General features: G+C 34.0%; 2 protein-coding genes across 2 annotated transcripts; one reads left to right on the forward strand and one right to left on the reverse strand.

Moving 5' to 3' along the window:
* Positions 1 to 2,344: 2,344 nt before the first annotated feature.
* LOC149739567 (alanine--tRNA ligase, cytoplasmic-like) lies at positions 2,345 to 5,653 on the reverse strand. The gene has a single exon (XM_089872229.1). It carries the CDS (start codon positions 5,489 to 5,491, stop codon positions 2,588 to 2,590), a length of 2,904 nt encoding a protein of 967 aa, XP_089728355.1. The 5' UTR covers positions 5,492 to 5,653; the 3' UTR covers positions 2,345 to 2,587.
* Positions 5,654 to 7,902: 2,249 nt separating this feature from the next.
* Positions 7,903 to 26,607, forward strand: LOC149739568 (TBC1 domain family member 9-like). Its single transcript, XM_089872228.1, has 23 exons — positions 7,903 to 8,288; positions 8,475 to 8,623; positions 9,378 to 9,589; positions 10,107 to 10,362; positions 10,653 to 10,834; positions 11,388 to 11,495; positions 11,980 to 12,103; positions 12,734 to 12,816; positions 13,833 to 13,959; positions 14,694 to 14,832; positions 15,277 to 15,398; positions 16,233 to 16,367; positions 16,769 to 16,984; positions 17,739 to 17,834; positions 18,358 to 18,471; positions 18,805 to 18,929; positions 19,338 to 19,433; positions 19,729 to 19,834; positions 22,954 to 23,113; positions 23,623 to 23,832; positions 24,630 to 24,739; positions 25,210 to 25,326; positions 26,019 to 26,607. The coding sequence occupies exons 1-23, from the start codon at positions 8,063 to 8,065 to the stop codon at positions 26,340 to 26,342; spliced, it is 3,537 nt and encodes a 1,178-aa protein (XP_089728354.1). The 5' UTR covers positions 7,903 to 8,062; the 3' UTR covers positions 26,343 to 26,607.
* The last annotated feature ends 1,037 nt before the right edge of the window (positions 26,608 to 27,644 follow it).

The following is a 27,644-nucleotide window of genomic DNA, read 5'->3' on the forward strand; positions in this document are numbered from 1 at the left end:
CAACACAAGTCTAACTCGTATTGTCCGGCTCATGCACAAAGGCGAAAATTAAACGCAATTAAATTTGTTTGAAAAGTACCCTTTGTCTGTTTGTGTGAATAATACAATGCATTAGGATCACCAAAACATTTGGAATACACGTACATAAGAAACACAATAGTTTCTGTTTGCTAATGTTACACAAAAAAAATGCAAAATCAGCAAGTTAAACAGAATTTATGTTACGAAATAAAAATGCAGACCACAACAGCAAGTAATGGATGTGCACAAACACTATTCCTTTCAAAACAAAAGATATAGAAGACAAGTGCTGGGGTAAAAGAACCCTTAAACGCATATTGCTCAATATTTTCCAAAATAAAATATAGTACAGTGGGGGAAGATGGGACACTTAAGCACATATTGCCAAATAATTCCAAAATCAAAATAGATGACGGTTTTGGGGGAATACCACGATTTAGTACCAGCATTCCTTTATTAATTGACACCAATTTAATAAAATATAATAAAACACACGAGGAGTTATTTAGCGATCCACACAACAGGTGAAATTTTACAAATTTAAAAACACACAAGATAAGATGGGAAAGTTTAACGACACTGGGTAATGTTCGAACATCAATGGATAAATATTGTATCCTACAAATGTATATGAACTTGTAATGACAGAAAATTAATAATAACTATTGATAAAGTTTTTATTTTTGCTACAAATTGGGTATTACTACTCTGTTTTTGGCACAAGTCACTTCTTATAAATTATCACCAAGTGCAAATGACCAAATTTCGAATTTATTTTCAAAATCTTATATTTTATTGTATCAGTATCTTATTAAAAATAGTAATCAGCTTTGACGGGCGTTTTATAAAGGCGTGATAATACTGGCGAATAATTCTGTAACCTTATTTTCCTGATTATCATTAAATGGGGGTCCGTAAAAAGAAAACTAAAAAAAGTCTCGTCTGACAAAGTGTCCCATCTTCCCCCACCCTACTATATATAATAGTTTTTGTTAATATTTAGTCGGCTTTACGCGCGCTTTATAAGGTGGTAAAAATACTGTCAAATAATTCTGTAACATTATTTTCCTTATATAATTAAATGGAGATCAGTAAAAAAGAAAATTAAAAAAGTCTCGTCTGACAAGATTTCCCATCTTCCCCCAATCTTATATATGACTACTTACGTGCATATAATCATGTGCCAATAGATACTGTATATAAGTATAGCATGTTAAAAACTATAGCAGTGGGGCAAGAAAAAATGTTTAAACTTGATTTTCAAAGTGTACAGTATTGTTTCGTGTAATGATAAATTCAATTTATTAATCAATATTAACAATGATTTTAAACTGTCCCCCTTTTACCCTGTGTCTTTTCGAATTGGTAAAATTACATCTGTTGAAATCAATGATTAACTTCTCGTATGGTTTATTATATTTCTTTAAATTTATGTCAATTAATAAAGGTGTAGTAGTACTAATTCATAGTATAGTAGGGTGGGGGAAGATGGGACACCTTTTCATTCTATTTTCTCGTCACATTTGGTAGCAAACAAAGAAAATTCAATAAATCATAGAACTGTATCCTCCCGACTCCCATATACCATTGTTAATTGTTTAAAACACGATCTAAATATTTGGTTATTACGTGCTAAAGGTGTCCCATCTCCCCCCACCCTACTATATCATCCAAAACCATCAAACATTTTGAGTTTGGAAATGTTCGGCAATTAATCCCGTCTTCCTCACCGTATTATATATATAAAAAGTTTATAAGGGTGTTAAATATCATTTATAATAAGCCTAATATAGTCGTATATTTGCGTTTCTGAACATGCTCTTCTCTATAGTGCGCGACAATATTGGTCTCGCGTAAAATTCTATTTAACGGGTTATTCTATAGGTACCCACAATGGTGCCACTGATACAACAGGCAGCGAACATTACGCTGTCCTTGCGATACAAGCGACTAACCTTCGCGCCGGTTATAGTTTTACGCAGGCACGAGTTGTTTCGTAAAGTAGGTGAAGACGGCGGGACACCTTTAGCACATAACATTCAAGCCAAGTATTCTGATCGTGTTAAACTATTGATAGTCTATGGGAGACGTGGGATTTTAAATTCTTTAAATTTTTACCGCTCAATGAATATAGAATGAAAAGGTGTCCCATTTTTCCCCATCTTAATATATATAAAAAAAATCTCCATTTAGTTTTTGCATTTTTCAAAACATTTAAAATTTGCAAGCAATCTTTGGTCATCAAACATTTACACACACGGCTACAGTCGTTCTGCGTGACTTTTATAAAAATACTAAAAAGATAACATTTATCACAACTATCTGTATCACCATTTTACTTTTATAATTCCGTTCACCTGCAGTTAAATAACCACTTAAACATTACAATGTAAGCATGCAGTTAATAATTCTATCAAACTAAAAAAGGAACACATATTCTTAGAAAACGGAACTTGGTATTAATAGTATTGAAGTACTAACAAGAGGAAATATAGAAGTCATGAAATTTTTATCTTATGTTAATAGAGTAAGTCTCTATCAAAACAGAATTTTACAAGATTTAATTTCAGGATGCCAGTTTCACTTTGGCAAACTCCTTTGCAAGTTGAATTGCCTCATTTAATCCATCTGGATTGCGACCAACAGCTTGTGCACTTGTACTTTTCCCACCACCTTTGCCATTCAGTGTTGTTGCAATAGATTGAACCCACCCATTCGCAGTTAAACCTTTATCATTCGCACTTGCTGGAACTTGACTGAGACAAACAATCTTATTTGCTTCTTTATCAATACTGAAGAGCATAACTGAGGTATCAGGACTTTCTGATTTATAGATTTTCAAAGCTTCGTTAAGAGATTTTGCATTTCCGTTTGTCTTTAACTCAGTAACAACAAAAGTTGCATTTGGGTCTTGCTGAATGCTTTCTTTAGTTTGGGCCAATGCAAGTTTTGTTGCATTCTCTTTCATAACACGATCAACATCATCCACCTTTTTCTTCAAAGATGAAGCGAAACCTCTCATCTCTTCCCGTCTCCACTGGGAGATACTTGCCTGACTAACTAATTCAATAAAGTCAGTACATTTCTTAGAAAAGGTTTTATAGTTTTCTTTGTTGTTAACCAAGCCTTTTTCCACTTCACTCTTTATTGTTTCAAATGACTTTGCAAGTAAATTAGCTTTCCGTTCAGCCTTCAGTGCTTCTTGACCAGTGACTGCAACAATTCGTCGAACTCCCTTGGAAATGGCTTCTTCACTTATAATAATAAACTTGTCAGCGTGGCCACTTCTCAGAAGGTGAGTTCCACCACACAGTTCAACAGATGTGTTCATGGCAGCATCACAATTTGGATCTGCAACTAAACTGTCAACAGAAACACCAACAGACAAAACACGAACTGGATCTGGATAAGTTTCATCGAAAATTGCACGCAAACCATGTATGGCCTTGGCTTGGTCAAGAGGAACAGGTTTGGCGTATATGACTTCATCTTTATTGACAATCTGATTACAGACATCTTCAGTTTCTTTGACCTGCTGTGACGTCATTGCTTTTTTTGCAGTAAAGTCAAACCTCAATCGATTTGGGGCAACTAAAGAACCACGTTGATCAGCTTCTCCAAGAACACAGCGTAAACCAAAATTTAATATATGAGTACAGCTATGATTTTTCATCAAACTTTGTCGGCGTTGTTCATCTATAAACAACTCAACACTATCTCCAACTTCCAGGGTGCCTGCTACTGTTCCAACATGAAGAACGTAACCACCTTGTACCTGGCAGTTCTTCACTGTGAACTCTGTAAATTCATCCTCTTGTTTTTTAAAGTAACCCAAATCAAAGAGCTGTCCACCCTGTTCCGCATAAAAACATGTCTTGTCGAGCAAAATACCACATTCTGCACCAGATGAAACACTTGTAACAAAGGTTTTGTTTTGCAAAATAGCTTTAACAACACCTGTGCATGCAGGGAAAGAATATTCACCATTATCATTGCTACTGTATTGATATTTAAAACTGTCATCAGTTGGTGGGAACTTTTTCTCTTTAAGATCAGTCAACATGTGAACATCCAGGCAAATAGTGTCAGCAACATCTTGCGCAAAACCTTTCGAAGTAATTCGAGCTTGTGCTTTTGCCTTTTCAAAACTTTCACAATCCACAGTTAATCCAGATTCCTCCGCCATAATCTCTGTTAGGTCAAATGGGAATCCATAAGTATCATACAACAGCCACGCAGTTTCACCGGGGAAAACTTTGGCATCTGCATCAAGACTCTTAATTTTTTGATTCAGGATTTTTCTGCCACGATTCAAAGTTTTAAGGAATTGTTCCTCTTCTTCATCTATGATGTCAATGACCATCTGAGGATCTCGAATGATTTCTGGAAAAGCTTCTCCCAAAATGTCAACCACAACGTGAACCAAGCTTGAAAAAAAACGGGGCTTTGCATTTAATTTTTCAACAGCAAACCTAGTGGCTCTCCGCAATATACGTCGGAGTACGTATCCACGACCTACATTATCAGGTCTACCACCATCAGACAACGCAATAGTTAAAGTGCGAATATGATCAGCTAAAACTCGATAAGCCATATCCACCCCGTCAACATCATCCTTGCCAACTTTGCCTTGATACTCACGTGCACCAGTTCCGAGTTGAATTGCTTTAAATAAAGGGGTGAACATATCAGTGTCATAGTTGGAAAGCTTCCCCTGAATTACAGACACCAACCTTTCAAGGCCCATACCAGTATCCACATGTTGTTTAGCCAATAGTTTAAGCTTGCCATCTTTTTCTCTGTTGAACTGCATAAACACCAAATTCCATACCTCAAGCACTTCAGGGTCATCCATGTTTACCAGATGGGCAGCATTTCTTCCACCAATTCGGTCGAAATGAATTTCTGTGCAAGGCCCACATGGTCCTACATCTCCCATTTCCCAAAAGTTATCCTTCATGTTTCCAGGTAAAATGTGATCAGCTGGTAAGTGTTGGAGCCACAAGTTTTGAACTTCTGTATCAACTGGAACATTATATTCCTCTGAACCTTCAAAGTAAGTGGCATAGAGTCGATCTTTAGGGATTTTCAAAACTTCAGTTAAAAGCTCCCATGCCCAATTAATTGCATCTTTTTTGAAGTAGTCACCAAACGACCAACATCCAAGCATCTCAAAGAAAGTATGATGGTAAGTATCCTTGCCCACATCATCTAAGTCATTATGCTTGCCACCAGCACGAATACATTTTTGGGAATTGACTACCCGTTTGCACTTAGATAGTGGGTCAGCAGGTGAAATGGTGCCAAGAAATATGGATTTAAATTGATTCATACCAGCATTTGCAAACAGCAGAGTTGGATCATCAAGTGGGATTGTACTGGATGAGTGAATATAAGTATGAGCATACTTCTCTTGAAAAAACGATAAGAACATTTGTCTCAGTTGCTTTGAATTCAAAGAAGCATCCATTCCGCAGAGTGGCACAGTTTTGCAACAAAATAAACGGAGAAGGTAAATCTGCAATTTTAGAATAAGGTTAACTTGATTAGTACTAAAACTTTGGCTACTTTGAGATCGTATACCATTCTCTAAGTTTTTGTATGCTCTTTTAAATACAAAATTTACGTTAAAAAATATTCTAAACAACACGCAGCCACTTATTTTCCGCATGAGTAATCACACCTGTGTTATGACAAGAGAGTAAAACTTTAATGACTAAGCACGTATTAAAATAATAGGCATAATAATATTTAACCTTTCACTACAAAGGTCGACTAACCTCGACCAAAGACAAACCAGAATTAAAACTATCAAAGCGGTTTTCAGTCGCTATTGGTGACTGTGAAGCAATAGGTGCAATGCAAATATAAGTAGAATATAATCTATGAAGACTTTATTTATTTATGATGTATGAGGATTGGTTAGACTGGAAAAGAATATGTGTAAATACGCTCTGTACAACTCCTGTTTGTTTTGATTTGTAAACTTATATTAGTTAATCTTGTCGTGGCTGAAAAACCTTTGTTTTCGTGAACTTGGGCAAACTTTAATCATGCAGTAATTAGAAATAATGTCAAGTTAGTATTAATCATATGGGTGTTTAATCAAACGCCCACAATGATAGCAGCGACGAGCCCTGAACTCATTATCTCTTGGTTAGAGGAAAGCGAGCTAACAACTTTGACATGGCGCCCTAAATACTCATTAATTGAACGGTTTTATTCACTATGATTAAAAGAGTATGCTCAGTTAGAAATACTTATAGTGTAATCAATTAGTTAAAGTTTATGAAACATTTATTTGGATTTAACAGTTTTAAACAAACAGAAAATTAATCGTTAAATACTCGCTAATTAGGAGATTGTATATGCATAAAAGCCATTAAAACTATACGTTTAGTTAGGAACACTTTATAGGTTGCGTTCATTTAATTAAGATTTAAATTGTAGATTTGGGATTTAGGGCTTTTAATTAAACAGTTGAAATCGGTAATTACTCTCGAAATATGTGGTTTAATGTCCGAAAATGTTGTCTAAAGTTTAGAATTATATATTATGATTTGATTTCAATCAAGTGAATGAAGAATAGAATTAAGAATCGAGACATAAGGGAAAAGTCGCCCGAACAACAACAAAAACAACTGCGCTACGAAAAAAATCTATTGACCACTTACGTGCTCAATGAACCAAGTCATAGTCATTTCTATGGCTCCAATGATGACGCAATCAAACGTAACAAGCAATAATAAGAGAGCCGACCAATGTTATTGCCCAGTGCCCACGTCATTCGACCAAGCGAATTCACTATTTTTGTAAAACAGTTGGTCTTGTAATTTGCAATGAATTTTTCCCGCATATCTCTATTTCTAGTTCTTGCATTTATTCCCTAATCTCTTGATTGAATTTAAGTCACAATATAGACGTATGAAGTTTGGAAGAAATGTTTAGATTTTAATTACAACATAACATATTGTTATCGAATATCATGCTAAACACAAAAACGAGTCAGCACCAAAACATTAGTTGTTAAAACATGGATCGGAAAGAGCGTCAATTAAAAAACGTGGCTGTTCCAATCGAACTGAACAAGTTACTATGAAATGAGAAGAAAAGTGTGGGTAAAAATACGACCCGTACAATGGGAGGAGTCAACTTCAGTGGAATCGACCCAAAGATTGCGTCATATAACGACAAAAAAAACGCAAAAAATCCACGAATACAATGAAAAAAATTAAAGTGAAGGTATGTTTTGGGCATTTAAAAAATGATTAAAATAAACACACAGAAAACAAAACAACAGAGTACAGTCAGGGCCGGTGCCGTGATATATTTGTTTTGGCCGTTGAATTTAGACCGGGCGCTAATGCGTATGCGTAGTATGTCGGAACAAATACAACAGAAAAGCCTTGATGAAATTCCGTTTGGCTGGAAAACGTTACGGCAAAATAATAATCCTTACAATTAATATTTTTTTCGTATAGATAAACAAATGTTTCTTATATAGAATCAGCGTGGTCTACTTTCTACAGTAAATTGTCCAAATTATATACACGGGCGAAGTGGCACAACTTGTCAGCGCACCTGCCTCTAATCCAGAGGTAAGGGTTCAAGGCTCGTCGCCGCTACCGTTGTGGATGTGTGTCCTTCGGCAAGAAAATTAGCGAGAATTGCTTAATTTACCAATTTATTCGCATAAAAAATACACACATAAAAAATTGAAAACATTCTCCAAAAAAAATCACGCACAAATTAACATACTTGGTAACTCGTAAGCTGGCACGAGTTGTGTGAAACTGAACATCCTTGTTTAACGACTGTCGTTTTTCGGCCACGCGAGGATAAAGTAAGTTACATTCATTCAGACATTATACAATCGAAAAAAGCAAAGTCGCACCCTTAAAGAACGTATCAAAAATGTTGCTAAACTTTTCGCTCTGTATACTATGTACTCGGATCACTTTGGTTAAATATATTTAGTAAGAACGAAGTCTTGATCCCAGAGTGTCTTGCGGCTGGGACTGCGCAGTAAGTGAACGGAGGAATGTGGATAAAACCTGTTGAAGTTTTGCTATCTAATGCTTTATGGGTCACGGAAAGAGCCAACACTTACTTTATATTACAACGAAGAAAGGGTCATGGTGATAAAGGTTTGGGGTCAATTCTTGTAAATACATTGGACACAGTTCTTGATTCAAGCTGTAAAGTCTCTCCATTCCGGATACTTCATCAAACTCCAAATTCTGAAACATGTTTACATATTGCAACAGGTACTCAATCGTTTGATTATCTGTAAAAATACTTACTTAGTTTGCAATTTGCATTAGTAACAGAAAGAATAAGGAGTTATTTTCATAATTGATGTGCCTAACCATTTTAAACTTAACTTCTCATTAGTTGCCACTGAAGTATTTATTCTGCAGCTTTTAATCTTTCAAAATATGCTGTATTTTTAGGTACGTCAAGAGAGAACATTGTGTCACACTGGAATTGGTTGGAAAAGCATGTAATGGAAACACTCTGTTCGTTTGGAAGTGAAGCAGATGTAACAGACTTTTTGTTGGGTAAAGTAAGCAGTCTTGCCGCCACTCAAAGTCATAAGAAGGTAGAGAATTAAATTAATATAATGTAACAGTTTTGTATTTACAAACGTTCGTATTATGCATATTTAACTGTTGTCAGGATGCTTATGATATCCTAGGAACGCATGTAAATACAAAACTGTTACAACAAGTTCAATAAAACCAGGGGCTGGTATGTATAAAATTCAAGTATAGGATGTATAACATTGACATGATGAGTTAACCAGATCTAGTGGTAAATATGAAAAAGTTTATCATGGTTAGCCGATTACATGGCCAAAGGAAAAAGCCATTTTAAATCCACACCTATCAAGGCACAAATATGTTCTGTATCCATCATTCTTTTTGATCAATAATAATATTTCCAATATTTCAAGTTTTCAATTACATCTGGATTTGGACAGTTTTAATATTAGTTTGTTTGCTAGCATCACACTTCCTTTTCCATTGCCAAAGCAAAAGCATTCTGCATAAGCCATAATATATTTAATTTAACCATTACAAAACCTTAAAACTTATTATTTTAAACTGAAACTTCGTTTTCAGTTAAAAACCTTACTTCGCTTTCAGTTGAAAACCATTTTTCAAAACTAGTTTTATCTGGACTACCTTTTGATTTGGTGTGAATAAGTTTTGTTTTTGAAAAACTCCCAATGTGCCACTTTTTTCAAAAACGTGGTAAATCTTTTTTGGACAATGTCACACAACATGGCAAGTGTAAAATTGTTAAAACAACTTCAAATTTAACTATATATTTTTTATTTATGCATTTTTCAGGTTCATTTGCCGGAAAACAGTCGAAAATTTAAAGAGGCAATTATCAAGTTTTCCCAGTTGTTTAATATGCCACCAGAAGAGAAACTTGTCAACTATTATTCATGTAGTTATTGGAAAAAGAAAGTGCCAAGACAGGGGTGGTTGTATTTAAGTGTCAATCATCTCTGCTTTTATTCCTTTCTGCTCGGAAAAGTTGCCAAACTTATAATCAGGTAAACAGATTTTAAATGTTTTATATCCGGTGGCAGACATACAGGGACCAGCTTGAGCCATTCTTCTTTAAAACATAATTAGTTTGTAAAGTGCAAATAATTTAAATATTAAGGTGTTTGTCATGAATTGTTGTATCTGCCACTGTTTTGGGTGTTTAGGTTGATACTTAACAATCTACAATAATACTATGTAAAGTTTCAATTATTTATCCCATTGCTGAGCATTAGAGATTGCCGTTAAATAAATATTTATGCACCACTAATTAGGAAATGAGTGATCTTAATTATTAATCAGGTATTATGCACTGGCAACATAATGCTTATCATATGCTAATTATAAAATTATTAATTGAATAATTCGGCTAGTGAGCATGTGATGTATGGTTAAGAAACTTTTGGTGTGGTAATTGGCCAGCCTAAATTGCCAGGTCGTCTGGCATGCCTAGCCATAGGGCCTGACCCAGGTAGATAAGAAAAGTTGTTAAACTGAAGTAACTATATAGCATTTTCTCAACAGATGGAATGATGTAACTAAATTAGAGAAGGATAACACATTGTTGGTGCCTGAAAGCATCCATGTTGCAACCAGGGAGAATCGTTATGTATTTTCCATGTTCTTGAATATATCGGAGACCTATCACCTCATGACCCAGCTCGCTAATATTGCTATCCGTCAGCTAGTCAATCGAGACTCATTAAAAGGAAACATGAGTGAATTTCTTTCTCCACCAGTGGAACGAAGCAAACGCAACACAAAGAGCAAACGCCGAAAGGTACAATTTTGGGGGTGATTTTTTAGGTGAAAATTTAATTTGATAAAAGCATTAATCCAAAAATGTTTTATTAAAAGCGCAATTTTTTTGTGACATTTTCCCTCCTGAAAAGCCTCACATGTCATTAGTGGTTCATGTTATATTGGCTTGAATGTACCGGTTTGTTCGAAGGTATTTACTCAACTCATGTAAAGTAGCAATACCTTATCTGACTTTTTTTTTTTTTCTTGTTCCTAATCCATATATTGTATCTTGTATTTACTTTAACTAGTCTAGTTCCATGTTTTTAGATGTCAACATTAAAAAGAGATTTGGATGCTCGTGCTCGTAGTGAGAGGTACCGTTTCATATTCCGACTTCCCAAAGATGAGAAACTAGACGGTCATATACAGTGTACACTATGGGCACCCTATGAGAAGAAGCATATTTGGGGCAACATGTTTCTTTCTCCAAACTTTATTTGTTTTAATGCGTGAGTTTTTTTCTTTAAGCATAGTTCGAATACCAAGCAGTAAAAGTTCACAGTTTGGTTTAAAACTGTTCTCCAAGCAATATGTTATAACATACATTATGTGGTTCCACAAGTTATATAATTATATGTCATAAATTATATATTTTACAAGATCAGTAGTTGAACATCTGTAAATAAAAATATACAGCTTACTTCAACTGTAAAAGATCCATTCTAAATTATATCTTAGTAAGGGAAAGTTAGGTTCCGCAACAGTTTTAACTTCCTTGTTTACCTATTGTGCATATCATTACTGCATAAGAGTATAAGACTTACTGTAAAGTAGAGTAATTATTTAAACAACTATAAACAAAGTATAGTAACTACAGATTGGTATTAGCTCTTGAATTTTTATTAAAAACTACAATCTATTTTTACCATATTGGAACCTTAAAGACAGGGAAATCTGACTCTAATTTTTCACACATATATTTATATTAATAAACTTCTAAATATCTTGAAATTTTTATCTGTTTGTTCTGTTTTAAAAAACCCGTGTCTTTTTGACATTCAGGCAATTTCAAGGTGTTGTCCAACTTGTAATTCCCATGAAGGAAGTTAATGTTGTTGAAAAGGCAGATTCTTCTAGTGTGTTACCTGAACCCATTTCAATAACTACGAGGTATTGTGTATTTTATTTCTAAATTTCGCAATTAAAATACAAATGCTTTGGGGTGTGGGTGTTCTTGGTCAAGACTTAATTGTTTTAACCCAGTTTTCACAAATTTCTTCCCCATATTTACTGTCACAAAGGGTAAAAATTACTCCTAAAGTTGTATATTTGGTAATTAGAAAGTTAGTGTTAATGGTTTGACTTTGTAATAAGGCGCATGTGGTTTGTCACTTCTGTACACTCTTACTTTTTTACCTTCGTTCACTTCAGAGTTTCTTAACCGCTAGGGACTCAGAATAGTAAAGTTACATCAATCATAGTTGAAATATATATAATTAACATATTGATCAACTTTAAAAGCATCATTGTTCTCTGTTTTACAGCTCTATTATAAAATCAATGCCACAGTTACCAATACAAAACTTTATAGTCGTTTAAGTTGAAATGACTTGAATAGATTTTTCTCAATTCTTAAAATATCTGATTATTTCAGAGGTAAAATGACGTTTTTATTTGGGCACCTTCATGAGCGGGAGTATTTGTTAACATTGATTTCTGATTTTCTTTCCAAAACCTCTCCAAACAAACAACCCGACACAATAAAAATGGTTCAGGAGGTAAATTTAATTTGTTGCCGTGGTTTGTTTTATTAGAAATTATTAAAATATTTTTTTTCAGTCCCTGAGAACTTGAATTTATTGGCGGGCGAAATAGATTTATTGTTATTAAGCCCAAGGTTTAAACTTTTAAAGAACATGTGCTCGGAAAAGGCAAACATGTTTCTTACTAAAACATGTTATACTTATTTTTGGCCTGAAACACCTCTCTTTTGCACCTTGATTTCCTTACCTGAGTAACTTCCTTTAACAATGAACTAATTATTGTAGGTGTAATTTTAATCCAATAAAATAAGAAACTTTTTTACTTTTTAATTTAGTAAAAATAATACATATATATATATATATATATATATATAAACAATACGAAAATAATGGTGGACTGAACATCCCCCTTGTGGGGTAAGATGGTACACCTTTAGCGTCATGTGTTAAATAACGAACACCAGTCTATGAGAGTCGTGAGGAAGCGATTTTATAATTCTTTGAATAGTCTTTGTTTACTACCGAATGAGACGAGTAAATCAAATGAAAGGTAAAATGAATTCGATCTTCCCCAGCCTACTATACATATAAATTGGTTTTCCAAGTTTTGTATAAAATTAACCGTATCGATTCTGATTATTCTAGCCAAAGGACCCACAAAGTGAATCTCTCCATCAATCACCAACTGACATTGAATTCCAACCTGCCCTGTCTACAATATTTAACCTGTAAGTTACAATAAATTACACATTTAATGAAAACTTGTCAGTAAGCATCCACTATTTTTCCAATCGAGAACAGGTGTGTTCCTTTCCGTTTTAGTCAATCTAAAATTGATGGTTAAATGCTCATAATATTTTTTAGAATAGATGATATATTAAATTCATGCATTTTTATTTCAAAAACCATTGTTTGTTACAAATGACCCTAACTATCCAACAAAGAAAGTATTTCCATTTATTCCTTACATTGTGCTTTAATGAGGAACTGTATGTTCAAATTCCACACAATAATGTATAATTCATGAGGCTTCATTATGAATCATCTAGATAGTTCTCACTCTTTTATTTCTCCTTCTCAATGTGCCAATAGTTTTAGATTCCAATCATAACGTTTTCATTAGGCATATGAAAGTCGTGTGTGGTAATTTGGTCATACAGACTAATAATAGTACTATAGTTGAATACAGCTAAATATTTTTTTTAATTTTGTTTACTGGAAATCATTTTATGTTTTAACCAATTCCCAAACAAATAATTGAACACAAAAAAATATTAGTGGCCCATTAAACCTTATCATAAATTTTTATATGTAGTGTGTTAGGACCAGGATTGTATTATAAAACAAAGCGTTTGTATTGCAACAAATATTTTGTTTCTGTCTAAGTATTATTTTCCTTACAGCTGATTTAAAAAAGGGGAAAATTGAGCGCATATATATATCATTTATTTTGTTGTGGGTACATTGGGTATGTCAGATAAATCAAAGTAAAACCACAAAGAAGCTTTTGTGGTAATTCTATCGCTATTTTATATTAAGGTGAATTACATTGAATAAGGTAGCAAGCAACGTTTTTTTCAGACACTTATTGTGGAAACTAAGAAGTGTTAAAGTTTTAGTGAAACACAAAGCTTAAGGCTCTTTTTGCTTAAGTATCTCATTCAGACAACTTCTTTACTTTGTTTTATAAAAAGCTCTCTACCCTAAACTACTATTGTGGTTATCATTGAAATGTTGCGTGTAGAAGTAAATCCGCTCACATGAATGCCAAGGAAGTTGTGAAAGAAAACTTATGGAGCATCCATTTCTCTGAGTTTGGACGAGGTGTGTGCATGTATAGAACTCCGAAAACAAAGGAACTTATAATGAAGGTACTTGTTGGTAACTCTTCACACTCTACATTGCGGCTTCTCAAACTAAGGATTTAGGGGATAACCAAAAGTAAACCAATTGTACACAAAGTACAACAAATATTATGCTATTAATCATGGGTTGGAGGTATAATTTAAAAGATTAAAAGGGTTTGCAACAAATTTGGAAAACAATGCTCACTTCCACATCATCTCAGAACTTTTGGTGTTTTAATATATAAAATATTTTAAGTTGAAATGAAGTAGAATTTGGTAATTTATTTCAATTGCTTTTATCAGTTTTGTTACAAAATATTTTTTTAAACATTTTTCAAAAGTCTGTGCAATGTTTCTGCTCAGGTTAATAGAAATCTATGCTTTATAGCCTACACAGCAGCATTTCTTAAACTTGAGTAAATTTACCACTGGGGGTAAATTTCTTATATTCAGAGAGTAAATAAGCTTCCAAGCAAAATCCACATCAGTTGATGGGACAGAAAAAATGTGCTAGTTTATTTACTTTACCAGAGATTGAACAACTTGTTACCAAAAAGCCTGCACATTAAATAAAACTGATCTAATTAGTTGTTTTTCCCCCTTCAATAAATGAGCGCCATATTACATATTAGGGGTAAATCGGATAAGCATCTTTGTTAAAAGGGTAAAGCACACAAAAAAAGAATCACTGTTTTAAAGTATCGCCTTAACTTACTGAATGAAACAGGGTTGATTTATAATTGAGATTTTCACACCAGGGAATTCCTGAACGATATCGTGGCGAGATGTGGATGGTATACTCGGGTGCAATTATTGAAATGGCTAACCACAAAGGATATTACCAATCTATTTTAAAGCAATGCATGGGAAAGTGCACACTTGCCACAGATGAAATAGGTGATTATTGTACATTTGTATTCCTTTGTCCTTGGTTTGCTGCTGGCTGGTAAAATTTATATTGAACTAAATAAATACAGGAGCTTAAGTAGAGCAGTATCTCATATATAGCAGGGCGGGGGAAGATGGGACACTTTTAGCACATAATATCCAAATATCCTGATCATGTTTTAAACAAATAACAATGGTCTATGTGAGTTGTGAGGATACGGTTTATATTTTTTTTTGATTGTTCTTTGTTTACTACTAAATGGGATGAGAAAATGGAATGAGAAGGTGTCCCATCTTTCCCACCGTAGTATATCATGCTATTTGAAAACAATTGATGCTTCTAATGTCACATTTGCTTTACAACCACAAATATACTAGGACTTCCTTAATTACCTAAATAGCTTTAGTAATCATTGATTCTCCACCAATATATATTGTATTGTTTTTAATTAGAAAGAGACTTGCATAGATCTTTACCCGAACACCCAGCATTCCAAGCTAGTGAAGGAATTGATGCTCTGCGTCGTGTACTTACAGCTTATGCATTCCGTAATCCAAGTATTGGATATTGCCAAGTAAGTCCTTAGTTAATATGATAATATTAACTTTAGTCATGTTTTATCAATATGATAAGTTGCTACATTGGTCACAGTGGCTTATCATAGACCCCACAAACCCCGCAGCCGCGAGGGGGAACCAGGAGACATACAACGTAATTAGTATTATAGTGACTGAACATGTTTTCATGCACTTTCAAACTTCATTTTTAACATTGTTACACTTTTTTAGAATAAATAGACAGGGTGTATCAGCGAGACCTATGTAACAGTTTAAGGGCAATTGATTTACGAATTACCTTAAAATGCCACTAATTGGTCATGTTTTATTGAATATTTGTTAGTGTCCTCACATATAGTGTTTATTTACCGGAACTTAGGTAAAATTAATTAAGATAATTAACCACTTTGTTTTTAAGTATAAATTACCCCCAACTAAATAAACTTCACACTTTGAACTTTTAGAGTCCTATTTCTGTTGGTCCCAGATAAAATAGGACCAGTTAATTAAATTTTCACATAAATTTTTCATTTCTGCTTATTTTTATCACATTCAGCTAGCACAATTCGTGTACCCCTTATAACTGTTGTTATAAGCTATCGGTTGATATTCATAGGCACCTAACTTTTGAAAAGTCAGGGTACCCATGTGTTCAAAATGGACAAGTGTAATGGTAAATGCATGATGGTATTAGCTGCTTTTCAAACATTACGAACAACCAATTGTCGGCAGATTATTGTACCATCACCTTGACACCTTATTTGATTCTTGTTTAGTCTTAATGTTACTTCGCTTGCACTGGATTTTGTTGACTTTACCAAAATCAGATTTTAGGTATTCTTGTTATACAGGCAATGAACATTGTGACATCTGTATTACTTCTATATGCTAACGAGGAAGAATCATTCTGGTTGTTAGTTTCATTATGTGAGAGACTTCTACCTGATTATTATAACACACGTGTGGTTGGGGCACTTGTGGACCAGGTGTGTAGAAAAATAAAGTTCAAAATTGTTTAAATGGTACATATTTTTTCAACCAAGTATAATTGTATATACAGTCATACACAAGTTAAGAGTGCTGGCTCCTTAACAAAGAGATACGAATTTAGTGGCTCGATTCTGCCACCATTACAGTGATGTGTGTCATTGCCCAACACATTTAACAGTAATTGCTGCAACTTAATTGTCACTAATGGGTTGTCCAAATTCTCAGCCATATAAAAAATTCATTGACAAAGTTACATGTGTGGTAACTTAGTAAATGGGTGTGGTAAATACGAATACTGTTTTAAAGTTTATAAAGAAACTGGAAAGGATAATAAAATGACATTCATTCAACCAACGTCAACAAACTTTAAGTGTTAAAAATTACCAATAACTTCCAGGGTGTATTTGATGAACTAACCAAACAACACTTGCCAAAAATTCACGACAAACTAGAGGTGTTAGGAGTGGTGCGCACGGTAACTCTTTCATGGTTCCTCACATTATTCTTATGCTCCATGCCATTCAACTCCGCTGTTCGTGTTGTAGATGCTTTTTTTTACGATGGTGCTCAAGTTGTGTTTCAAATTGCACTTTATGTTTTGAAAGCAAATGAGGTAAGTTCTGTTTATGATGAATTTAATTCTATTTTGGGCCATTTTCAAGTCGTACAAAGGTTTTTAGCTATAGCAGAAAGGTATTTTAAATAACAGTAGCCAGTAAAAGATGGTTTTCACTCTCCCCGTTCAAAAGTAACTATACACCCCCTGTTTTACTTTAAGCAAAAAAGCATTTTAATGAATGAGCACAGAATATAATTAGCATAATTTTTAATAACCTTTTTTTCATCAATTATGTGACTGTGCAGCAGTAGGTAGAATGAATTCACAAAATTATTATTCGCCATAAAGATACAAGTTTCACAATGCTACTTTATATGTTTTAATATAACTTAGGAATTTAGCGCTTTTAATCAAACAGAAAGTTAATCTTAAATAACTGGTGATGCAGGTTTAGGAATTTTCTTGTAAAATTTATAAATATTTATTTTGATTTCATTTTAATAAAAGTATTAAAAAATAATTGTAAGAATTAAAAGTTAAGGGATTGGAAAATGATTATGCCAAACAACAACAACAACAACTGGTTAAAAAAAACAGATTTATATGACCACTTACATGCTTAAAACGCTTTGTAGTAGCTCTAGCTATAAGCTTACCTAAAAAAGTCTGTTTTAGCATATCAAAATTATTGTTTCTATATGTCTGTTGACTCTTACTTACCTTTTGTTTATTGTTTAAGTTACTTATGTACATTATTTGTGTTAAACATTATTATTATTAAAGTTTTAAAAGATTTTATTTTGTCCAGGATGTGATATTAAAGTGCAACGATGATGGAGAAGCGATGACAATCCTCGCAAATTATTTAAATCAAGTCGGAAATCGTGACATTAACACTGACCAGGTTTGAATATAAGAATATTTTAGTTTTAATTTTTGAGTTTATTTTTAAATAATAGCAATGGTTATGCTTTGGTAAGGATAGTTTTAGAAATTGTTAGTTTTACTTTTAATAATTACTAAATTTAATATGTCTCACTTTTCTTTTAAAATCAAATATTAGGCCCTACCCTAATCAATGCATGTCATTCTAAGCATTAGTTTTTTTTTGTGAACCTGGTCAACTTCATTGCTGTGCGACATTTGTTGAGTAAGTTAAACTTTTAGCCAGGAGAAAAACTTCATGTCACAACTAATCACAGAGTTATATTCACTAATTTTTGCTAAATTTGAAATGTAAACCATTTTGGTTCAATACGTAAGTTTAAGATTTTAAATATAGTAAACAAGGTTCAACACATGCCGAAAACGAAACCAGTGCAGCACCTAACATACATAAAACATGATGTGGTTTTTAAAACACATGGTTTAATACTTACTGTAACCAATATAGCAGCTATATACATGAAACATGATATGTTTTTTAGACAAAACTTTTAAGTCATGTTGATGTGTCGGATCTAATTACAAAATCGTACGAACATTATAGTCAAGTTTCATCGGAAGTTATTGAAAATATGAGGTTCCGACAACGCCTGGAGGTAACTTTGTTTGACAATTATATAACTATCTTAGAAACAGGGTTTTTTCATCACCTCCAATTTTTGTTTAATTCCTGTACGATTTATTCTATAAAAACTGTGTATTGGGCCAATGCACAAATAATATTTAAAAAAATTAATGTTATAAAATTTGTTTCTTTTAATTTACTGATATTTAGTTTATCATCTAGTTCTAGTGAGCCACATTATTTACTTTTATTTATATAACATGGTATTGGAGACATATAATGAATCCACAGTACCTTTTAAATTTTAACCATTTTTAAATTTTAACCATATGTCAATTTTAAGTTTATTGTTTTTATTCTTTAGGTTGTTCAGAGACTTGAAGATTCAGCCACTCGTTCATTCATGAGGACGATGCAGGAGCTAACCAAGTTCCCAACCGATATATTGCAAGGTTTATACTTCTTGTTTAAAGCGGAGTTCATGAAAAGGTGGGAAACAGTAGTTTTCACGAATCAGTAAAAAGCAGACATGGGTAAAAATTGAAATAACAGAAGTTAGAGCTCTAATGAATGGGCACGTACTTTGTATTAGTCACAAGAAGAACCTGGCTGACTTGAACAGATAAATAAGGCACAAAATGTATTTCTAACCACCTTTTAAAAACTGCTATAAAAACTGCTGTAATTAAAATGGATTTTTAAATGTTTTCTCTTCTTTATTTTATAGAAATATACAAATAGAAAGTATGCCTGCATGATACCATTACAAAAAATAAAAAAAAAAACTTTAATAACAGTGCTGATCTGCTACTTTTCTGTTAATACTCCTGTAAAGGCGATTTGATAATGTTTAATAAAAAGTTTTACCATATTGTATTTATTTACTTGTGTTTACAGATCATACTGGAGCAGATGTTTACCAAAGGAAGACAAAACAGTGGACCCTTCCAACTTTATATTGGAGCAATACACCATTGATTATGAACAGTTCAGGTGAGATATTAACATAACTCCCCATGATGGGTATGTACTTTAAAAAAATATTCCACAGTTAAAGGTTAAGATACCTCAACGATCTCTATTATCGAGTCACTATAAGGCGCTATTTTTTTAATTTAACTTGAAACTATGAGTAATACATCACCAACATAATGTCTCTGTCCAGCAAAAAAAAGATTTGTGCAATGTTTACCTCATTGTAATGCACTATATTTTGTGCACACACAGCACTTAATATCACACTTTCAAGTTACAAGTCCATTTTGTTAACCCCTTATTATATTCACAGAACTATATTTGGTGCACTATCTCAATGGAGCAAACCACCACCAGATCCACTGCTTGACCAGATATACAGGTTGTGCGCCAATAAAGAAGGTCTTATTAATTTCCAGGTGGGAACAATACTGACAGAAAATATGCAAATAATGTCGACCACTGATATTATCTTAGTGTTTAGGGATTAAAAGGATTTAGATAATGTTGGTTAGAGAATGGAAATTGTCTAATAAATTTGCTTGTTTAGATAGAGATCATACAGGTGTTGTGAACTTTGTTGGCCTTTTAGTTTGCTTTTTAATTGACGGTGACCATTTTCTCAACTTGGAGTAACTTGACTGAATACCCCGATAAATTTGAATGTTGGTGGTATAGTAACAGGGGCGGCATTATGAACACATCTCGCTAAGTTTAGCGTGCTCGGTACTGACGTACTTTCTCGCTAAACCTACTTTTTGTATTACAAAGCACCATCTCGCTAACTCAAACTCGCAAAATCGCTCGCTAACTAACCTGGAACTCAGACCACTCGTTCACAGCGAATTCTTGTATTTGATCTAAAAGTATTACACATAACTAAGTTATGGCCGCCTTATTTGCATTCAAAACCTCGCGTAAATGTCAGAAGGAAAAGGATGGAAATGACAGACATGGAATTAATTTCGGAATATTGTATGCCAAAGGCGGCCTACTGGAATTGTGCCATCTTTTGCACGAAGATTTGAAACCGAAAAGCAGCAGTGAAAGATGCCTTTCAGTTGAAGAGCAAATTTTAATATCACTGGAAGTTTTGAAAATTCAGCCAAAGACAACATTAATGTTTGCCAGCCAACTTTTGATTGATTTCAAAGCGTCATCAGTTTATACGAGTGCCTGACAGAGATTCTTCAATTATGATCAAGCAGAATTTTCAGTCCATCGCACAGTTTTCAGGCGTGGTGAGTTCGATGGTACCCATATTCCCATCATTGCGCCAAGTAAGATGAGCACCTCAACTAATGCCCCCATTTCAACTGCTGTCCACCTTGGGTCTCGTTTTTTTTAACGACTTCGCTGCCTGAACTCATAATACCCAGCTGAATCAAAAATTAATTCGCCAATTCTCAACACAAAACAATAAAATCACGTAATCGCCGTTCTCGCGTAAAAAATGAATATTTTTTATTACATTTTTTACGAATTTTCTCACTTAAACCCGGCTTTGCACGAAGTGTTTGCGAGTCGTCTTCGTAATACCTTTTTTTCAAGCGAGGTGCTCGCTCGCGAAGTCCTCGCAAAAATTGTTTTAGCGAGCTTGTTAACTTAACGAGTAAACAAATGTTCATAATGTCGCCCCAGATTAGTTATGCTCACGAACACTGGCATTAAATATTACTTTTGCTTTCTTTTGTTATAAGATTTTTTCTATAGTGGGTGTTTCTTCTGATGTCGTAATTTCTAAACATTACCTTTCCATAGTTTATTATTCATTGTAAAAAAATGTTTAAGTTTAAAAATTACCACGGCCTACTAGAGATACGGCCTGATAATTCACATTTTACGTTTGAAATTAGAAGGCCTATTATACGTCACAAACACCAATATTTTCAATTGTTACGTCATGTATTTTGCCTAAAAAAGGTACCAGTAATGGGAAAAACGCATTGAAAAACATACGAATTTAGCAATGAGGTCAATTATTTACGGAAGTATAGCTACACGCAGCGTTAGAAGCGACCGAACAGCAAAATAACATTATAAATAAAGACTTGTAAACATAATAAAGGCGTAAACACAGTTTACAGCACCAAGACGGGATTAAACAAGAAAGAAATAAAACTTTCATTGAGAAACTCCTCCAATGCTGCTTGTGAGGGCAGGGTTATCCTCAAAGCATTGGATGTTTGATTTGGCAAACCATATAAGTGTCCAACCAACCAACCAACCAGCAAATAACGTTAAATCATTCACCTAATCATCATTTATATAACAATGGCTGAATCACTCGGTTTTGAAGAGAATCTTGTTTTAGGATTGACTACTGTCCACCAAAGCATGTGTTGATAAGTTAAACTAAAGTTGGGGTAACTATAGAAGAGATGGTTGTAAGCAAATTGGCTTTAACGGAATAGTTGGAACTAGATTCAGTTTTAAGGGTTTTTCGCTTTCCATGCTTTACCAAGTGAGCTTCATAATCATTCTCGTAAATTGCACCGTGTGGACCAAGCTGCCAGTCTGCCGTATATAAGCCACTTTGCCGTCAAGTCCGTTCGTCCAGGAGCCAAAAGAACGAAGGTTTCTTTGGACAGGACTGATAACAAGACCAATTTAAACATGCAGCGCACTTGTAGACTATGGTAAACTGTAGTTGAATGTATATAATATAATTTGAATGAACTGTATCAGTAAGTAAGTTCAGACGCGAAAGTGTGTCACGTTGGAAATAAAACATCTGTACATTGACAAATAATCATTGAACCTGCAAACCAAACGACGATAACTAAAACAATCTTGTTTACTAACGCAATGTGCGCTAGTTTAGTTTAGACACAATCACTGGTTTGAACACAAAAGTTGTTTCAGTAGCAAAATGGATATACAGAGCTATACTGGATATACTGTCTCGTAATTTTCTTCCACTGAGCGCGAATCCCAGTAATACGGGACTACGTAATCTGTTCTAACCTAAAAGACTACCTGTAGGTTATCTTACAGTTAGTTTTAAACACTTTATTAATGCAAAATAATCCTGACAATCTCTTTGCAACTAGCATACACCTTCTATTTTAAATGAATATTCAAATTAAACTGTATACTATGCTGATATGTTTACACCCAAACAATGGATAACAATGGGATAATAATGATGGCTGTGACGTATAATAGGCCTGCTAATTTCAAACGTAAAATGTGAATTATCAGGCCGTATCTCTAGTAGGCCGTGAAATTACGTATAGTAGGGTGGGCGAAGACAGGACATCTTTAGCACATAATATCCAAATATCCTGATCGTGTTCAAAACAATTAACAACAGTCTATGGGAATCGTGAGGATACAGTTATAAAATTATTTGAATGTTCTTTATTTACCACTAAATATGATAAAAAAATGTAAAAAAATATGGCTCCTTTTCCCCCACCCTACTATATATTATGCATTGAAAGTGTTTCTACATTTAGTGGTTACAGATAAAAAATAATTATCTGAACAGTTTCCAAATACTGAAAAAAGCTTTTAACTGGTTGAATATTTATAGGAATTTGCTGTCAGACTCTCCACCATATCTATCGGTGACCACCATGCAAAGCTGAGGTTATTATATGATCTTCATTTACACCCAGCATTGCCAACCATGAATGAAAATGCGGAAGTTGGTGTGGAAGCAATGCATTACTTTGATGATTCGGATGTGACAGGTGACGTTTTGTTTTATAACTATTTTTAATTTTACTTTGGCTAATATTGAAGTATTGAAATTGCTCTTTTCAACATAAAAATAAAGAATATCTTGAACTAATTTTTTGTCTGTCTGTAAATAATTTGCTAGGAGATTTTCCTTTATATTAGTCTTATGTTAAAAAATGATTAGTTTTCATTTGATTTTGGTCTGGTTGATTTATTTTGTTATACAGACAGGTCCTTTAGTTTCTTAAACTTTATAAAGCACCCCTTTTTTAATGATATCCACAAAACAGCACCCCAGGTTTTTTAAAGTTTTACTTATTGTTCAAAGGAGAGTTTTCCATATTCACTTCTGCTTCAGCAATCTTACACCCCCTCTTGTTTATAAACCAATGCTTTAAACAAACTATAGTTTCAAGGCAGTTTATTAGTTAATTTTTTTTATAACTTTGCCAATGAAAACTAATGTTTCTCTCATGTTTTCTACCAAACTAAACAAGCATTTCTGTTTATGTTTTCTTAGTTGGTGAGGTGGGGGATTGTAGTTACGAACCATCAAACATCGTTGTTGATAACGACTTGATGTTCACACAAGCTGTTGAAGATCACTTTGCACAAGTCACCGATCAACTGGATGCAACTCATATATTGGATTTGGATCTTCCATCTTCCGCATCAAATGTTGATTCTTCTTCATCGACTTCAGATGTCAACACTGAAAATAAGTTGCAAGGTACGTGGGATTTATTAAATGCATTTTTTTTTCAGGGTTGTCGAGCTCTATTTTCATAGAAGCTGAAAACCTAGGACTCCCACTTAAATTAGATAAGTTGTAATGTATTAAAGGACCACATCACCAAAAAATCAAAATTTGTGTATAGTTAGAGATGCTAAAATGTAAATAAAGATACCACCAAAGTTGGACACTGTTACACATTTTATATTTTTCTTTTTTTGGATCTTTGTGTTAAAAATTAGGTGTGCAAATATGTGAAAAATTGGTATGCTGTTTAACACCTGTTTTCTTGGCCACTTAGCAACAATTGATCTCTAAACAACTCACCCTTGTATGGTGGTGACCGCTGAATAACAAACTCTGATTTCTAAAATAAATTTACTCGTTGCAATCAATTTTAATGTCTCTGTATACTACAATTTTATAATAATTTTTAATTTACTAGTACTGTGTGAACATTTGATAATCAATATGGCTCAGCTAACATTTTGGTTGGTATAGAAGGGTGGGGTAAGACGGGACACTTTCAGCACATAATTTCCAAACATCCTGATCGTGTTTTAAACAATTAACAACAGTCAATGGTAGATTGGTAGTCGTGAGGATACGGTTTTATAATTCTTTGAATGTTTTTTGTTTACTATTAAATGGGACGAGAAAATAGAATGAAAATGTGTCCTAGCTTCCCTCACCCCACTATATATTGTATTTTCTCTGTTTTTAAACAAAGATGAAATGTTCAAATAAGCTGTTTTGTCAAAATTAAGTCTTGCTGTGTTGAATTATTTTCACAGCACTTGATGAGGAAACTGTAGATGTCCCACTCACCTATCAACAAAACACTTTATCCAAAGTTTTTAAGAAACAAACTTCTCCTTCCAGGAAACAAAATTCAATGAACCAGGTATTTTCAATTTAATATACTGCAAAAATAACTAAATAAATACCAGAAGTCTGGAGCATTTTTAACCAAATGATAATTTAATAAATTCATTTTTAAAAAGCTGGATTTTGCTACTACTGTTGCCTTTAAGCAAGAGATATATTTTGCTCCAATCCAGTGGCCACTATTGGGATATCCAAATTGCCAACTATACAAAATAAATTTTAAAAAAACTTTACATTATATTTATTTCGTGAGCTGGCCGTTTGGTAACTCGTTCCTGACCACTGGTTTGAAGCAATGTCTGTTTAGTGTCTTGCGCAAAGACATTTACCCTCACAATGGTAGCAGTGACGAGCTTTGAATCCAAAACCTCAGAGGCATGCGCGCTAACCAACTGGGTTGGAGCAATGTTTGTTCAGTGTCTTGCGGTCTTGCCCCAAGACATGTACACCAGTCAGTATTAACCAAATCCACTGTGTTACTTACAGGAGCAATTTATACTCCTTTGCAAAACAATGTACAATCTGTTCACTGATGACCCCAAGGAACAGGAACTTTTCCAGGCAATTTCACTCGTTACATCTCTTGTCATTCAACTTGGAGAAGTGAGTTTGTATAAATATAATTCTTGTTTCTATATTTTTCCATGATGTATGTATGTTTTACCAAATATTTCTGTACAGTGTAGTAGGTACCATGCTCAATTGCCTGGTATATATACCAAAGCAGTTTTACCACTTTGTGCATTTTTTCTTAATTGTTTTGACAGCAAAATGGTACCTGGACCTCCAAAACGCTAAGGCCTTCCATTTATGCACCTAAATTACACAAATATGTTTAGCCTGCATTTGAACATTTTACATTCGGTAATGGGTTCAAGGCTCGACGCTGCCACCAATTTGGCCGTATGTGTCCTTGTGCAAGACACTTAACGGCAATTGCTCCAACCCAGTGGTTACTAATGGGTTGTCTTAATTATCAGCCATACATAAAAAATTGAAAAAATCCCCCCCAAAAAATAATCACCCACAAAGTAACATACATGGTATGGTAACTCGTAAGCTGGCACAAGGTGTTAAACCCGTGTGAAAACGACTGTCGTTTTCCGGCTACGCGAGGATAAAGTAAGTTACGTTCATTCATTTGTTCATTCATTCACATTCAATTTCTCTTACATCAGAAATATATGGTATATTTGCAAATTTTTTTATTATTATAGCGGTGCACGTATTTGTAAAGTTGTTAACAATAGTGAATATTATTACCCCTAAGTTTTATTTCATTTCTACTTCGGTAGGCTGGACGACAAATTAGCCAGACAAAGGTGGAACCAGAGACCGCGCGTAACGCCGATGTCGCCACGCTGGATGAAGATTCTACTTCACAGGCTGTGACGTCAGAGAATACTTCGCCGATTTCCGATGACGTAGCTTGCGAGGTTTCACCTTCACGTGGTGGTAACAGTTTAGGGAATAATCAAGACTGGGTGATTTCGTTCGAGCAGTTTGTTGCTTCTGTATTGACGGAGAGTGTTCTATGTGAATACTTTGACCGTAAACATGACATTACTGAGACAATAGCTCAGTTAAGAAACCGTGATATCATAGAAAAAACTGAATGATACCGAATTTTGAGTTCAAGTGGACAAGTGCAATGATTGTTTGTTTCACTAGTTTTAAACTGCACCATATTTTGTAATTTTAGTATATATGTATATCTTATGTACACGTCTCGCCTTTATTTCAAATTTATTTTCTATCAGTCTTTATTCAACATTGAATATTTCAGTTAGGGGGTTTCGGGGTTGCTGCTGATTTCTAAATGATCATCATTAAATATATTCATTTACTTTACATGATATAAATATAGTTATATGAACCATGGTATATGAATGCTCTATTCCCATGTTACTTAATATATATTACGATTGGGGAAGATGGGACACCTTTATATCCAAATAGCCTGGTCATGTTTTAGACAAATAACAACATTATATGGTGTCGCAAAAAAACCGCTTTAAAATTCTTTGAGTGTTCTGTGTTTACTTACGAATAGGACAAGAAAATAGAATAAAAAGGTGTCCCATCCTTCTCTGCCCCACTATATATTTTAGTATGCCATACCGTATCTACTGCAGAAGTAAGACAGAGTTTAATTGGTGAATTAAATGATTGCATTCTGGCGGTAAATGAACAAATTCCAACCGAATCACGGGATTCAGTGTTAAAGTTATGCTTGGTCGATTGAATAGGTTTGCGAACTACCCAGTTGTGGGATTACCTTGTTTACCAGACTGGAAATGCGGTAAAGGTTTTCAACAAATAAAAGGTATTGCCTGTTTAGAAAATGCCAGTTTGTTCTTGGAGGAATAAAAATATAAGGTAGCTTTAAAAACAGAGTTGCATGGCAGGTAGCTTTCGAAAAATTTCTATTTGTATTCGATTTATTTAGAAAGATGTTTGTTCCTACACAAATAAATTCAACATTGTGCATTAGGGCGATAAACCGCTAGGATTTTAAACAAGTAATTTTTAGATGGCAGTGCCCTAACAGTCAAATACGTTGTCGTGAACAGAGCTATAACGCATTGAAAAACGAGCGCTTGAATGATTTTGCCGCATATCCGTGCCGGTACTCATAATGTATAGAGAAGTTAGTGAAATCCAATATGTAGCATATATGTCTGTATATAGGCTACGCTGCGTTTATTTTTTGGTACGCATACCTAACTGTGAAAAGCCTATATAATGTCACGATTTAAGGTCAACAACCTGAAGAATAAAAACTATTGTGGTGTACACTCGTACGTACATATATACATATTTTAATGTGAATTTTGTTTTCTTTGGGCAGTTGCCTAATTTATCGCAAACATCTTATGCAAATATTCATGATTCGCTCCGTTGCAAAACCACAGCTTCCC

The sequence above is a fragment of the Ciona robusta genome, chromosome 2, assembly GCF_009617815.1.
Source record: "Ciona robusta chromosome 2, ASM961781v2".
NCBI lineage: Eukaryota > Metazoa > Chordata > Ascidiacea > Phlebobranchia > Cionidae > Ciona > Ciona robusta.

What these genes read in the sequence shown, in the direction of transcription:
- LOC149739567 (XM_089872229.1), bottom strand. Translation starts at nt 5,491, where the DNA reads ATGGATGCTTCTTTGAATTCAAAGCAACTGAGACAAATGTTCTTATCG.
- LOC149739568 (XM_089872228.1), top strand. Translation starts at nt 8,063, where the DNA reads ATGTGGATAAAACCTGTTGAAGTTTTGCTATCTAATGCTTTATGGGTC. An exon ending in CTGTCTACAATATTTAACCT is followed by an intron (nt 12,817 to 13,832) that starts GTAAGTTACAAT and finishes TGTTGCGTGTAG; the next exon opens with AAGTAAATCCGCTCACATGA. An exon ending in TTGGGGCACTTGTGGACCAG is followed by an intron (nt 16,368 to 16,768) that starts GTGTGTAGAAAA and finishes AATAACTTCCAG; the next exon opens with GGTGTATTTGATGAACTAAC.